Here is a 16,334-nt window from a genome sequence, read left to right as displayed (position 1 = left end):
GGACCTGGTCCCCTTGTACAAATCCTGGTTTGCTTGGTGTGGCTGAACACATTTGGGGTTAGATAAACTGCTTGTGGTGTTATCAGCTGTAAATTCATAAATTGAGTCTTTTGACTCACGATACAGATAGCGGCAGCCTAAGCTAATACTTTCCTTGTTGGAAGTAATGTTGTGTGCAGAAAAGTGCTTGAGAGCTGGCACGTGATGTTTGCTCTGTGTTGGGATCCCATTTGGTGGCTGCCCAAAGCAGATCAGCAGTGTGGGCTCAGTGCTGATGAGCATCTCCTTGGCCACAGCAGCTGAGCCTCACGAGAGAGGGGTCACCCAGAGAGGTTCATGAATGGTTTGCAGTAGGTTCTGAGCAGGGAAGATGATGTGGAAGTGACACAAAGGAGGGAACGTGGCATGACAGGGATGCAGGGAGTGGTCTGGAAGTTGTATCCAACAGGCTGTTCATTTTGCAGTGTAGTTCAGTTGGTGAGAGATGCTGAGGTGAAATGTGTTCTAAAAATGAATAGGTGACAGGGGTATCTGGGTATTTCCAGAGGGATGTCTGTATATAATATAATAGTACACCATTTAATTTCTCTGGAAGCTCTCTGATGCACATTGTCCACTTTGCCTGCCCCCCAAAACCAAATACTGCAAGTAAGAACCTCTGCTGCTTTGGGCTGGGAGGATCAGACCATGCTTGATGTGAGGGTTGGGATGTGCCGAGAAGAAAAGTTGTGCAGTAACTGGAAGTTGTCTTGCTCTCTTTCAAAAGTGATATATTTCCTTCTCTAATTAAGTGCTTTGTAGAGTTACAGCCCTTGTCTGTAGATTTGCTCTGACCAGGTGAAAACAAAAAAGATACAAAAGCAGGTTTCTCTAAATTCAAAATTCACTTTTTAATTTAATAATTTATTTTCAGTCTTTTTGCTGTGCTTGTGGATTGTGGTGTTTATTTTTTAAAACCAAGTAGTACTTGACACAGGAAGATAAACTTATCCAGAATTTAAGACACAAGACAAGCAGGTGTTTTAGACATAAGAGGTACAGCAAATTTTGGAATTAGGACATCATTCACTAATTAATTGGCATATTGAAGGGACAAAATCAAAACACCTCTTTCCTAGAACCTGAATAGGTACAGGTCGTGTGATAGAGACAGCCCTTTGTAAAGGATTTTCGGTACTTTTGGGGGAATGGAAAGGAACTAGATAGAAAACAAGTGTGGTGGGTCTGTTTGCACTATAATGTGTCCAGATGTCAAAAACCAGATGAATTTTGGAGCTTCTGAGTATTGAAATGTTTGCATTCTCTCTTCATGCAGATTCAAGATCCAGCCAATATTATGGCTGGCAGTGGGTCCAGATCAGGACCAGCCAGTGGGTTGTCCATGAAATCACAGCTTCAGATCACTGGTGAGCCTTCTGAAATTATCTGTCTTTTCTGGTTAGAAATGTGACACTGTTTTTCTGCAATTAAACAGAGTTTACTATGTTGCATTTGAGGAAGTTTTGCATTGTAGAAAGCCCAAGAGAGGTCAAAATTGATGTTAGGCCATAATCACTTGGCAACTGTTTTAATCTTCATTTTATCTAAAATGCATTTTGAAATGATACATTTTTGTGTAAGAAAAAAAAGGAAGGAATAATCCTTTTTGGGTGCTCTTAAGTAAGTTGTACAGGCAGTCCTTCTGGAAATGTAATAGTGCATTATGATACTGCTTGCACTTACTGAAACTTGGTATAATATCAAATCTAACACTTTTTCCTGACACTGCTGTTTGTTAAATTTGACTTACTGCTTCTCCCTTGTTACATGTTTTTATGGCCACCATTGCAATGGATAAAAAAAGGGATAAAAAATTTAATAAAAGTGTTGGTGAGACTATCACTGTAATTGAACACCTCTGAATTGTTTTGAAATGGATTTATATAACAGGCTTTGCTTTTTGTAGTGCCTCACCAACAGAGCAGCTGTTGAAACTTAATTTTCTCGCTTTTGCTCTCTGAAAATTTAACTGAGGCATCAAAACTGAATGGGAGAGCTGGGGGTGCGTGCAGGTCTCTGTTTAGAAGCATCAAGAGTAAATTTTGCACCTGCAGTGTGAAGACCTGGGGGCATATGCAGAAGTTTCAGAAAAGGCATATTGAGGAGATGAAAAGAACTGTGAAAAGTAGATGGGAAAGCTTTAGGCTAGGAGGGAGGTTGGATCTCACTAAGTTACACAGGCTGTAGCTATCCCTCTGAGGTCACAAGCTCGTGTTTCCTCAGTAGGCTGTGAGGCTGTAGAGAAATCTTGTTCCTACAGGTTGATATGGGAGAGAAATTGGAAGAGGGTTTCACAGAAGTACCTCCTCCACATAGGGATGGAGAGCAGAGCCAAGGATTGAAGTGGTGATTGCTGTCTAAGGCTATCCCTGGGACTCACACAAAGACAGTGAAGCTGAATAAATGCCTCAGTGTTTAGAAGTGAGACTACTGAGATATTTGAATTTCAGGTCTGAATTTCTGTAGATGTTCAGCCATGATCTGCAGCAAACTGTTGCTGGTGTTACTTTCCACCTGCCCTACCCTCAGTGCCCCATTCTGCTGCCCTCATTAGTTTTAAATGAAATTTTAGGGTGTCTGGGTAAGAACAAACCTTGAATGTAGGTACAAATCTGCTGATTTCTGCTGTTCCAAAGCAGGTCGTTGAGATAATGAGAGATGTTGAGGTATGAGGTGCTATAGCATAGAAGTCCTGGAGACAGGAGGGGAAGGATGGAGAGATGTTTGTGAAAATTAATGAGTTAATTTCTGTGAGATGTCTGTAATACACAGAAAAGGAGTTTTCCTTGGGAGCAGTTCAGAGCAGTTTATACTAAGCTACTTCTCTAAATCTCTGAAGGAGCATAGACTATAAAGGGAATCTGGGGAGATTAGCCAGATGGGCCTGAATTAGTCATCTCTTTTTTAAGGATGTAGTGAGGCTGTGGTGGGTGACAAACACACAGAAGAGCAAGTTGTTCTTTCTTAGAACAGTGAATTCAGGGGTCAACTGGGAATGATAATATCTTTGTCTTCAGTACTGTTTTGTGGGTTCAGTGTCACCAGTGAATCCAAGAACAGCCGGGATTCAAACATCACGGTAGACACGCATCTTAAAGGAGGCAGCAAAACAGTGCTGTTTGGAAACATGGGAATGCTGCAGTCAGTAATGCTGAATGCTAAAAAAAAAACCCAAACACCAAAAAATCCCCCAGTCAACACCCAGCACACCCTCTCCCCACCAAAATTGAGCCGCAGCTCCTGTAGAGATTTGTTGTTGCTGGAACAGGAGGTAGTTACTGGAACTCAGGGTTTGGATTCAGCTTTTCTGTAAGCTTGCTTAGCTACAGCAGACTTTACACAAAATTAATTTTCTCAGTGATGTTCTGTTCCTGAGAAGTTGTGGCAATTTTCCATGGTGCCTTGAGAGGCAGATCATGCTTTGAGCTTTTTAACAAGCAATGTAATAAACTCTAGGAATTCTCTTGGCTGGCGATAGACAGGAGAAGGTTGTAGGGGATATTTTCTGCTTTCAGCATCTAAGCACTTCTGTGGATCTTGCACTGGTTAAGATTAATTAGAGTGTCTGATGTTGCAAAAGTATTGTTGCTTGTTTTAGGTATTTGTGTGAGTTATGGCATTGTATAAATGAGCTGGAATGCAAGATGGTTTTTATTCATCTAATGTGGTTCTTTTCTTGAGTGTTATTGTCAGGCATCAATGACCCGATACTTGGATACTGAAGCACACAACTGAAAAATACTCTTTGCAATTGACATCTTCCTGAGTAAATTACTGGTTTTTTTCTTTCTTAACAGTTATTTCGGCAAAACTAAAAGAAAAGAATAAATGGTTTGGACCTAGCCCTTATGTGGAAGTCTCAGTAGATGGACAGTCAAAGAAGACAGAAAAATGCAACAATACAAATAGTCCAAAGTGGAAACAGCATCTTACAGTGTAGGTTTGGTTTTAATTTCCAATTTATTTGAGCTAAATTAATGCAATTGACAGTGGGCTTGAAGGTTGTGTTTTTATTTTAAGCAAGGAGTGGAATGTTGCATGAGATGGTAAGATTTGTGTAATTTCTGGAGTAATTATAGTACAGTCCAAAATAAGTATTTACAAACTATTACACTGCTTGTGCTTATATTTTGTATTAATGTGTGTGGCATATCAAAGGAGCTCTAATTCTGTGAGTAGTAAGGACAGTAAGGTAATTTAATATTAAAACTGATGGTCCCATGCACATTTTTGTTGTCATATTTAAAGTTATAGTTTTCAGAAATTCTGTGGCTGAAAAGTGTAGCTGTTCTTTGTGTCCCACTGTGGCGTACCATGCCATAACACAGATAGTTGGCTCTGTCTTGTGCACCTCTAAATTCAGGCACAAATCCAAAATGCCCAGTTGATTTGTGCAACTTGTTAGTATGAAACTAACATCAGATTCAAGATGAATACAGCTGTTGATGTTTGCTTGGCCGAGTATTTCTGCTGTGAAATGATAGGAAGTGTAAAGCATGAATAAAAAAGATACACAAGTTCTATAAAATTTAGTTTTCTCTTAATGTCACATGGAACTCTGGGATAAAGGTCAGTCTTGCACACTGGACAGGGACTTTTCAGAAAGGCATGTCACATGGAATATTAGGAAGAAATTATTCCCTGTGAGGGTGGGGAGGCCCTGGCACAGGGTGCCCAGAGAAGCTGTGGCTGTTCCATCTCTGGAAGTGTCCGAGGCCAGGCTGGAGTGGAAAGTGGGGTGGAATGAGATGGGCTTTAAGGTCCCTTCAATGCAAACCATTCAGTGATTCTCTGGTTTGCTTGTACTTAAATTGTAGATTATTCTTCTTGAAGCACCTGGAACATTGCCTGATGAAAACCTTTTTTGAATCTGTACTTCTATTGTAATTTAGGTTATTATGAAGTTTTAGTTACTACTATTTACTACCTCAGTTGGCACTGAGATATATTAAGAAAAAGGAAATCTTGCACTTTATATGCATAAAAGTCTAGAAGAGCAGAATTTTCTTTTACCTTTTAAAGCTTGTCTTTTTCTCTTTCTTTTTTTACTGGGAATGTTTGTGGTTTGTGCTGTGCTAGTCCACACAATAATACATGGGCCATTTTTGCCTCTGTTGAGTAAGAGCTAAGCAGAGACATCCCATGTATATCAACTTCATTGAAGGTTACACTAAAGCTACATGGAGCTTAGTGAAGTGAATTGGTTTTTAGGAAATATTTTGGCACAGCTGCCTATATTCAGGTTCAGGATGAAAAGGGAAGATGTAATGGCTTCTGCAAATGAGGGTGGACCCTCTTGGGGTTCCTTTCCTTGGAGAGAGTTTGTTAGGTGGATCTTCTGAAGGGATTGCTGACTGTGAAAGTCTGGACTTATCAACCGTATACAGCTGAAATTTTCCACTGAGAAAACAAGCAGTCATTTGTACCTGTTTCTCAAAATGAAAATAGTTTAAAACTATAGAAATGTTAGAATGTTCCTTCTAGAAAAAGAATGTCAGTATTAAAAATTACTTTGAAGTTGCTGTTATGGAACTTACTGTGTATTACTATGGAGTTGCTGGTAGTTTTTCTATATTTTCCTTAAAATAGTAATAATAAAGCATGTACTCTGTCTATGAAGAGTCTTGCAGCAGTGTTGATTGACATGACATATATAGATGACATGAGAATGTGATAATTGGAAATGGTTTGATGTTACCACCATTATTTCTTTGTTTTTAAATAACTTAAAGTGACAGTGGAAGCAGATGGCTCAGTTCATCCCCTTCCCCACCAACAAATGCCCTTACAGTGCTCAATTTTTTCTTTTCAGAATTGTCACTCCCGTAAGTAAATTAAACTTCCGGGTCTGGAGCCATCAAACATTGAAGTCTGATGTCCTTCTGGGAAGTGCTGCTCTGGATATTCATGAGACTTTGAAATCCAACAGTATGAAATGTAAGTCTGAGATGGAGGGCACCTCAGAATGCCATGGAGTTCCTCAGGAACTGTCTGTTAGTGAACATGAATGCTGTGTGCACCTCTGGAAATGGCCCTTAAGGGTTCCTTTTGGTGCTACAGGTTGCTTTTATGAGCTTCCTCCTACTTTTTCAGAGTAATCTTTTTTGGTTATACACAGGCTGCCTTAGTGTTCCTGAAAACAAGATGTTTTTTCCTTTGCTAGTGTGTGCAAGAGGGAGTGAAAGGCTAATTAAAGAGAAGAGTTTCCTTTTACATAGCTTAAAAAATAAAACTATGGTTGGGATTCTGGTGCTAGACAGGAAATATGTAAAGTTATTTTTGTTCTAAGTAGTTCCACAGGGATATATTGTATTATTTCCTTCATCTTAGAACTAGTTAGGCTTTGGGCAATATGTGCATCCTGGGAAGCTTGAAGGAGAAATACAGAGTTCTACAGACCCATTACAGCACCCATGGGGCTGCAGCACAGGGCTCTGTGCTGTCCTGCTTTTGTTGTGTTCTTTAAAGAAGTGTTGGCTTCCCAGCTGTCCCACATGGGTGTTGCAGATGGAGAATGCTGGCAGCAGTGAGAGCTGCTCTCCTGGCAGTGCCTGTCCTGCTGAAGCTGGGTGAAAATCCTCTTGGGTCAGTGCATTTGCTGTCTGACACCAGGCACCTATTGGAGCTCACTGGGGTTTGTTTCAAACCTTTTCAGCAAGAATGTTTATTTACAGTTCTGTTTTCACTGAAAACCCTGAATATACCATTGGTCTGGGGATATGATGGAAAATGTTCCCATTCTGAATGTGAATCTGGATGTCATTAGGTAAATGTGAAGCTTTTTAGTCGAAGACAGAAATTATATCTGCTCTTAATCAAGAATAAAGTGAATTACACTTCCTAACTCTATATTGAGGGCAGGTGCATTAATTGCTGCAGAAATATGCTGTAATGATAACCCTTTCTAGGCAGCAGCAAGATTATGGTCCAGTTTTTGCCCTTTTTGTAGAAACAATAACTTTCTAATGATACATGAAAACGCTCAGTTTTTACCACACAAAAAAATAATGGAGAGGCAGAGCTGTAGTTCTGGAGGGGTGTTTGGGGTTTTTTTCCCCCCTTGATCACTGAGATCTGCAATTGGCTTCTTGAATAAAAGGCCCTTTTTTCTCATGTAGTAAGATAAGCTCCCTTTGTTCTGTGTTCTTTTCCAGTGGAGCAGGTAGTGGTGACGTTGCACCTCGTCGGTGACAGGGAGCCAGCAGAAGTGGTGGGAGATCTGTCGGTCTGTCTGGATGGGATGCAGGTCGACCCCGAGCTCCTGACCAATGGGGAAGCCTCAAGTACAAGAAGTAACTTTCAGTCCAAATCTAGATGTATCTGCTATGCAAAGCCTTTTTTGGGGAAGCTTTAACACAATTTAAATAATTCCAATAACAGCAGTTTCTGTAACTTTCTGTTGATAGAGATCAGAAGTCTCGTGCATTTTTATTTGAGGTGGAGTCATAGTTCACAGGGCAGACCTTCAGCCTTATTGTAACAAAAACCAGATCAGCATCTTTATTTCCTGGACTTTGCAAACTTTTACCTAGAGAGCCCAAACATTAATGAAAGCCTCTAGCGTCTCTGAATTTTAATAACATCATAAACAGAAAAAAATATAAAGTTGGTTTGATCTCATCATCATCCTAGTAATAAGTATTCTGCTTACTAGGAGACAGGGGTTTATATTAATTTTTCTTAAAATAGCTCATTTAAATAAATGTATTCATAGGTTTAGCTCCCTGTGGAGAGCTGCAGAGAGGGATCCACTTTCTGTGTAGTTGTGTGTACAGTTTTTTAAACTGAAAACTTGAATACATGTAAAATATCTAATTACACTGAAATAAAAAAGTGATTTTAATTCCCTTGGAGCAGGACAGGCAGTGGAGCATTTCTGACATATTGTACTTTGAGAAGTAGAACTAGATAAGAGTTACTTTTCTACAAAGCAGCATGAGAGAGTGTCTGGTGTAGTGACCAGCTGGGCACTTAATTGGCAAGTTCTAGGCTTCTGGGTTTTTTAAAGTCCTAGAAGAAGTTGCTTTGAAATTTCATGTAAGTATCACAGAAAAATTTAATCAATACACAAATTCTGTAACCATTATTTCTTAGAGCTTTTAGTCCATTTCCTTTCCATTTTATTAAGAGGATCAATCGCACAGACTGATTGTATAGAATTTTATTTGTAAGTAAAAGCCAAGTGCTGGGATTTTGGGGGACTTACAGAGCAGGGCTGAGGTGTAGGGATAGAAATATCAAGTGAAAGTACCAAGTTTACCTCTTATGCAATACTTGATTTTCATCTGTGCTTTCTTCAATTTCCCAAAGTTCACCTACTGAGAAAAAGGTGGGAAAAGTCATGCAGGTAGTGGAATTGAGTACTGTTTAGAGGGTTGGGCTCGACATAGCAAGCCCCAAGTTCGGCAGAAGGTTCCCAGATAATCAGGGGACTGGAGCACGTAAGGAAGGATTTAAATGTTAAAGTAGTCTAGCACATTGTGCAGACTAAAGGCACTTCAGACAAACACATTGTTCACAGAGTTGCTTTTAAGTTAAGATTTCTCGTGCTGGGATTAAATTCCTTCCGTGCACAGTCCACTAACAGCACATTATCCTAAGCCTTTCTGTGACTACATCCTTGTCTTTGCCTAGATCTGTCCACAGTTCCCATCAGAACTGAGAACTGATTTCTTTATTAATGACATTTGTTTAACTCTATGGAAATAAAGTATTGGTGCTATGTACATAAATGAGCAGTTCTGTGCTGCATATCCAAGGTTTGCAAATGCTGGCACAAAAGGCAAATATTTCCAAGCCGGCTGAATAAGTAGTTGCAAAACATTTGCAAATCTAGGCTGAGCTGCTGTAATGCTTTTGGAGTGCAGCCGTATTTTGTACCTGCTTCAATGCCTTTATGTTAAATAATTTACTGAGAAGGGGAAGGGTCTGGGCTAGAGAGCCGCAGAAAACAAAGCCCCCAGCCAACCAGAGTGGAGATTTTAGTGAAGTTTTTGCCTTTTCTGCTCTGCCTGTCATCAGTGAAGGGGAGAGAATATGAAAAGCCAGCTCCACGTAAAAGAATGAACACTGCTTTATACTGCTAGAAAGACAGTGTTACTAAACTCTGTGTGTGTGGGTTTGGGAATATGCGTACAGTCAAATGAGATCCTGTTGTATCTTCCGTAAGGTGGAAGTATTACAGTGGCAGTGGTTAAAAAAAAATTGTATTAACACACACAAATAGAGACATGCAAAACATGTACAGCTTTGAAACACAGTAGATAAGCAGCACATAGTGTCTCACCTCCACACTTGAAAGAAGTGTGAGCATTAAAGGCTGCTGTTTTACTTGGAAATGATTCAGAGTGTTGCTTTTAATTCTGTTGTCTTTTTCTTCCTGGTATTTAAGGTCCTACACAGAGTGAAAGCTCCAGAGTAAAGAGTGATACACGGTAAGACTTCTTTCCTCTTCTGTTTTTTTTTATTCTGCCTTTTAGTATTCACAGTTTTGAAAGAGGAATTGTGTGTTTTGGAAAGAAGACAATGAAAAATTTATGAATATGCCCTGCAGCAGTATCTGTCGAGATCTGAGCATGCCCTAAACAAAAATACTGAACTGTTGCTCAGCTCCATTGTCTGGCCTCAGTTTTGCCTCCAAACCTGATTATCTTTTCGTTTTTTCCCTTTGTGTTCCTCATCCTTCGCCCAGTGATTACCCAAAGTAAAATTTATAGTTAAAAAACCCCAAACCAATGGCACTGGTTATTTTTACACTGGTTGGCTTTGTAGCATGGAGGTATCAGAATTATGTTTAGCTTTGTTAAGAAGATCCCAAAAGCTGTCTGGCTCTTACAGTGCGTTAAGGCTGATACCGGATTATGAACCTTGCTGCCTGGTAGGATAAGAGTGTGCTCAGCACCATGTTACTTTAATTAGTTCCCAGTACTAAGAGTATTTTAGGGATCTGTACAGGGCACAACACTCTGCATGACATCTGGAGTAGCCAAGCTAAATTTCACTTTTTTTTAATAGTTCATATTCTTGGCTGTGTTGTCTGAAGTCTTCCCATGAAAGTTTGTTTTTGTTCTGCTTCCTTTTTGTGTTTGAAAGAATGTTTAGATCCCTGGATATTCAGAATACCTGGGTGTGTATTAGGATAATAACAACAACAATAGTAATGATTTAGTTTTGTTATCAGCCAGGTGGCTTTTGGTTGTCATTGTGAGGATCATGTAAATGCTCAGGAAAGTGACTTTCTACAAGGGTGTGTAGTGAAAGAACAAGGGGGAACGGCTGAAAAACTGGGGCTAAATCTCCTACAGACTTGAGGTCACTAATGATTTGGATCCACTTTCAGAATTACATGCACCATACCTGGTAGAGAGCAAACGTGTGTTTGACAATGATATTGAGGTTAAGTGAACATGTTTGTACTTGGGCCTTTATGACTTATGATTTACTTAGCCTTACCTACTGGGTTTCTGTACATTTAAAGGAATGTCATTTTAGAGGTACTGGATTGAAACTGTAACCTTTTGTTTCTGATGGCTTATGTGCTTGACCTGTAAATCCACTAGAATTTTAGTTGACAACCTTTTTATTTTGCCCAACATATTCTGAAAACAAAATGCTTTAGAATAAAGATGTAGACACCTCTAACTTTGCTTAAGAAGCTACAAATACATCAGAATAATACTGTGCTAGGTGTAAGTGAACAGCACAGCATGGGTCAGTACTGCTATGTAGTTTCTTAAGTCTAGTAAGGTTGAGCAGTTTATATTCATAGCTATTGGTCAAAACTTCGTCCTAAATTCTTCAGCCTGTTCCAGAATTGAGTTTACAGGGAAAATCTATGTATGCATTTGTGGATACAAATATGCTGCTAGCAAGAATTTTTCTTGCTTCTTTCCAGTCCCAGGAGATATTTTTCTCTCTCATGGAAGATATTAGCAGAATTCTATAAGCTATGAACACCTGTGACCTTGCAAAGCTTTGTTTATAGTACAGTAGGAAAATATTTTGACAATGGATGTTTTAGGATTTTAGCCAATCACCCCCAAGGGGTGGCTGATCCTTTGACCAATTAGACTATGAAGAAAAAAGTCTATAAAAGAGTTTGTAAAATAATTAAAGAAATCGATCTTGCTGCACAATTCCTGCCTGCTGGATCTCTCTTCTCCCTACCACTGTGGGATACTGCGACATGCATAAGTAAGATTTCTAAAACTTGTATCATTTTGTGTGTTCTGAGCATATGGCAGCCCTGTGGAGTAAAGGCATACAGGCTGTTCTCAGGCCTTAGTCAGCTTCTCATCTCATTAGAGACAAGTGGGACTCATGGGCAGAAATAGCTGAGCAGCAAAATCCAGAGCCTGGACCTAAGGGCAAGGGTATTGAATTGGGAAATGAAAGAGGAGATTTTGGTGACAGATGTTACATACATCTATTTCACCACCTTTCCATCAGTTGAGGTTTCAAGTACCTCAGGAGGTAAACTCTGAGTATGTTTTTACAGATGTAAAGATGCTTGGAATTATTGTGAGTGTTAAGAATCTCACCTAGTTGTAACTGTAGCATTCTAGTGTCTTTCATGTGTATTTTCAACCCCCCTGAAAGTGTCCCAGGCCAGTCTGGATGGGGCTTGGAGCAACCTGGTCTAGTGGAAGGGGGCTGGAACGAGATGAGCTTTAAGGCTTGTCCCAACCCAAACTCTTCCATGATTCTGTGATTTGCAAAGTTTCATGTCACCCATGCGCTACTAGAACAGTTCTCTGTGTTTTTTCCTGCAAAAGGACTAACTCAAATGGCCTTGAAAGCTGTGAGGATGCTGCTTCCAGTGAAAACAAGACCGTTAATGGCAGTGACTCTCCATTACTCACAAATGGAAACTGCAAACCTGCCAGACCTCCCAGGCCTGCCAGGCCCCCGCCCCCCACTCCCCGCAGACCCCCATCGGTAGCCGGTACGTCCGTGGGGTGGGCACTCCTTGAGTGAACGTAACTGTTTCTGCTCCTGATGTTTAACTGCACTTTTTGATGGTAAACTCTTTGGCAGGTCATTTCTGAAGGAGTGTTTTTTAGCTTGCATTCAGCACGTGTTGTTTAGTCATTGTTCCTGTTACTGGAAATTTCTTGTTTCCATGTCTGCTCAGAGGTGGTGGCAGTCAGTGATGGTGCTACAGAGAGTGGAGCTGGGACCAGGAGAACACAAGTGAATGCTGCTGCTGCTGCACTAAGGCACCCACTGAGGGTGACATGAAATCCATTGAAGGACTCACAGAAGTGTCTCAAGTTGATAGTATTGAGTTCTGAGATACGAGTTACTGGTTTCTACAATTCCAGTTAGATTCTGTGAAGTTGCAGCACTTAAAACATTTACTATTCTTCTCTGCTGAAATGGATAGATTTTTTTTATCTAGTTATTTAAAAACTACTTGAAGGCCACTAATTTTGAAAAGTTACTTGATGTTTTTTGAGTAATTCCTTTACCCCCATACAGTGCAATGTTTCGGTAGTCTCATTATTACAATTGATAAATACTGGGTCTGGATGGGCCCTGCAATACAGAAATTACTTCAAAAGATTAATCCAGTGCAGTTAGTTAATAAGATTTGACTTGTGTTCAATTTCTAACCCCACCCACCAAATGACATTAAGATAAAACTGAAAACATTTAAAGAATGTCTGTGTTCCCCTCCCATTGTGATTGTTACTTTCCATGCAATATCAAATCTTCTCTTGAAAATTTTATGCTTATCATCACTTAAACTATTATTCCAAATAATAAATGGAAAAGAATTAATTCATTAGTACAAGGAAGTAGTTTTTTATCATCATTTAATGTTTACAGAATGCAGACAAGGTAAATATTTATCAGAAATACCAAATTGTGCTGTTGATGGCAGTCCTTGGATTAAAGCATTTTTACAGTGAGACAGAATTGCTGTTTAGTTTCTGTATGAGAGCAAAACGTGGCTGTGGAAACAGCAGTTCTTGCAGGTTTGCTTTTGTAATGTATAACTTCTACAATAGATTGGTGATAAATGTCAGTTCAAGGCTTTTTCTCTTCTCTCTCTGACATCATAGCAAATGCAAATGGTCCTTCATCCATGTCCACAGAAAGCGATGGGGCCAGTGCAGGATCACTGGCAGGTACAGCCTCAAATACACCTTCAGAGCAGAGCCCTGAGGGGGCAACAGCCGCAACCACAGCTCCTGCCACTCCTGCACTCACCACTCCTCCAGTGTCGAGACAAGTCCAGCCAGTAAATCCTCCACCTCAGGCCCTGACTACAGCCAGTCAAGGTCCTCTTCCACCTGGGTATGGGTTTAATGACTTCTTTCTCCCTGTGTGTGCTGACTTTTCTGGTTTTACTTTATTTTACTTACAGTAGGTGTAACAAACCATTGATAACATCTGCCCTTTGCTGCCTGACAAAAATCCCCCAATATGAATTTGGAGAGTTTTATAACTGTTTTGCATGATCGGTCTTCAAGCATTCAAGGAAAGAACTACTTTTGATACTTATCATATATTCCCATGTCAGTGAAACGCAGGTTTAAAATAGTGTGACAACCTGTTGTCTTCAAATTAGAATAAAATCAGGTAGGAAAATATTGGTACAGATAAGAAGAAGAAAAGCTGCTGTTGCAGTTCGTAATCTGCAGCGTGTCTTGAAGATTTGGATTTCATACTGCAGCTCCTGGGAGTAGCAGGGACATGCTGCTGTGCTTTGGGTACACATAGAATTTGTGAGATAGCTGGCCTGTTGCCTCAAAGCTCTCAACTTTAAATAAACAACAGTGAAAAAGTTTCTGGACTCTCTAAATGAGGGAAAACAAAAACTTCCCAATGTGAGTGGTGTAATTGATGAAATAGCTGCCTTAAATTGCAGGTAGTTGAACCAAAAGGTAGGAGAGGTCTGAATTACCTCACAGGATAATGGAAATAAAAAAGTGGTCTTGAAAACATCAGTTATTGCTTTATCATTTTGATTTCAACAGAAATAGCAAATAGCATCTTTTTTTCCCCGTGTGATGTTACATTTAATGCAAATACAGGGGTAAGTCATTATCCCAAATGCTGCATATGCAGAAAATGTGAGCAATGCCCTTATGGTGATCTCTGCATAGACTTGATCACTGAAAAATGTGCATGTATTAATTTAATGCTCCAAATACTCTAAAAGGGGATTATGATCTGTAGTTGGTTCTGTTCAACAGGTTATTGATACGCTTGATATTGAGTACAAAATTTTGCTAAAATTGTTACACATAAGCATGAATTTGAGCTTCAGTTTCCCAGAAAGGTAGTCATGTACAATGTTTTTTTAAATTTTAGTTGACATAGAATCACTGTTAGAGGAATGGTACCACTGTGTGTTGCACACCGTTCTGGTGCATCTCATGAGCCAAGGGTTAGTTTTAAGCATTTTGTTTAGAAATAAGCATTTTATGAAAACAAATGTTTCTCATCTTTATGCTGTAGATGCATGGTTGGATTAGTTTGATCTGGAGGAAGATTAAACTCTTTGATCTATTTTCAGTTGGGAGCAAAGAGTAGACCAGCATGGTCGAGTGTACTATGTGGATCATGTTGAAAAAAGAACAACGTGGGATCGGCCAGAGCCTCTTCCTCCAAGGTGAGCCAGGATCAGCCATATGATCATCTCAGGTGTCTGGGTTTTTCAGGAATTAATTGCCTGACAGTTTGCTAAAGCTGGAAAGGATATTTGTAAATAGAAATGTGAACCCAGTGCAAATAGTTGCTCCAGGTTGTCTCTAAGGATTACATATGGAAAAGAGTTGAATGTCAAAAACAACCAAATCTCAATTTACTGTCAAAGATTAAGCAACTGCATCTTTACTGACTGTCAGTTAAAGACAGTAGACACCCCCAAGAGTAAGAGAACCAAAACCACAGAAAAGTATTTTGGGAGTGAGGTAACTATCAGCTTGAGCAGGAATGCTCTTGGTTACTTCTTATCCCAAGGTTACTGTTCACAGGCCTTTGATCTTGTCTCAGGGTTCCCAACTGCCAATTTACTATGCACAAAGAAACCAGCTTTGGTTATTAAACTTCTCCAGCTCTTGGCATCAGAACAGCCAGTGATGTTAGTTCACAGTTTTTCTATGTTTCTTATTTTTTAACAATATAAGAAAAATACAAGAGTTGTTCTGTTGCACTTTTTCATCTTTAAATAGTTGACACACAAGAAAGAATTACAAAGTGAAAATATGGGATAGTAAAGAGAACTTTGTATTAAAAGAACAAAAACTGGCAGACAGTCTCCTAAATGGAGCCCACCTGTCATGTTTCAAGTTATTTTGAACTCTTTGAACAGATCAACTTGTGTATTGCTTAAGCTTACTTAGAATAGGAATGTTTTCTTTCAAGTTTTGTGAGTAGTACTGATCAGATATGAACTGAAAATTTAAAAAAAAAAACCAAAAGAAAATCAAACCAAAATAAAACACCAAACCCAATGCCCAAACCTTCCTTTTCTGCCAAATCAGTGTGAGGAAGTCTTGCATTGAATAGCTTGAAATGTCAGGGGAGTTGATGAGTTTTAGGAGAAACCAGCAGATTTGTGGTACAGGCTGGGTGAGATAACTGCAGTGATGCCAGCACAGTATGGACAGTGGTTTAGTTGAAAACTATTTCAAAAAACCCTAAAAATACAGTAAATGGAATGAGTCTGACTTTGTATAGCATGCAACAAAAAAAAGTGATTCTCCTAAAACAATTCTAGCTCTTGCATAATTTTACCGAAGGGTGCAAGGAGAAGAAACTGCTGATGAGCCCATGCTTTCTGTTCCCTTCCACCACACTGGCCTCCAAGCACCTCTGAGCCCTTAAATTGCCTGCTGTAACTGTGACTTGTCTTTTTTCCCCAAGCTGGGAGCGCCGAGTTGACAACATGGGGAGGATTTATTACGTTGACCACTTCACCAGAACGACGACGTGGCAGAGACCAACGCTGGAGTCCGTCCGCAATTACGAGCAGTGGCAGCTCCAGCGCAGCCAGCTCCAAGGAGCCATGCAGCAGTTCAACCAGAGGTTTATCTATGGGGTAAGGAATACATGGGTGACTCTGAGGATTGAGGTGGTTTTGGGGTTTGGGCATGCTTGTGGGTGACCTTTCCCTATGAAGGCACCAGACTCTGTTATGTTCTATGATATATCTTTGTGTGGAGCACGGCAGGGAGGGCTCATTGTAACATTAGTTCATGTCCTTGCAGGCAGCACATGGGGTTTATCTGTCACCTCAGTATATCTTGGATAAAATTTATGTACAATATTGATAAAGCCTT

General features: G+C 39.8%; 1 protein-coding gene across 4 annotated transcripts in view; it reads left to right on the top strand.

The window, feature by feature from the left end:
* Window positions 1–16,334, top strand: part of ITCH (itchy E3 ubiquitin protein ligase) — a 59,766-nt gene that overhangs the window by 25,390 nt on the left and 18,042 nt on the right. For 3 of the 4 annotated variants that reach the window (XM_042051096.1, XM_042051101.1, XM_042051080.1), the window contains 9 exons: window positions 1,316–1,406; window positions 3,837–3,975; window positions 5,852–5,976; window positions 7,194–7,331; window positions 9,431–9,473; window positions 11,814–11,983; window positions 13,107–13,341; window positions 14,567–14,662; window positions 15,919–16,093. In XM_042051096.1, the coding sequence (XP_041907030.1) occupies window positions 1,337–1,406; window positions 3,837–3,975; window positions 5,852–5,976; window positions 7,194–7,331; window positions 9,431–9,473; window positions 11,814–11,983; window positions 13,107–13,341; window positions 14,567–14,662; window positions 15,919–16,093 (1,191 nt within the window). In that variant the 5' untranslated portion in view covers window positions 1,316–1,336. The remainder of the gene's footprint in view (window positions 1–1,315; window positions 1,407–3,836; window positions 3,976–5,851; window positions 5,977–7,193; window positions 7,332–9,430; window positions 9,474–11,813; window positions 11,984–13,106; window positions 13,342–14,566; window positions 14,663–15,918; window positions 16,094–16,334) is intronic. The other variant, XM_042051088.1, reaches the window with a different exon arrangement.

The sequence above is a fragment of the Corvus kubaryi genome, unplaced genomic scaffold (genome assembly GCF_017639235.1).
Source record: "Corvus kubaryi isolate FWS band 111438036 unplaced genomic scaffold, C.kubaryi_AGA036_p1.0 134, whole genome shotgun sequence".
Classification (NCBI taxonomy): domain Eukaryota; kingdom Metazoa; phylum Chordata; class Aves; order Passeriformes; family Corvidae; genus Corvus; species Corvus kubaryi.
Note: the sequence above shows the minus strand (reverse complement) of the source record. Positions and strands in the feature narration are given on the sequence as shown.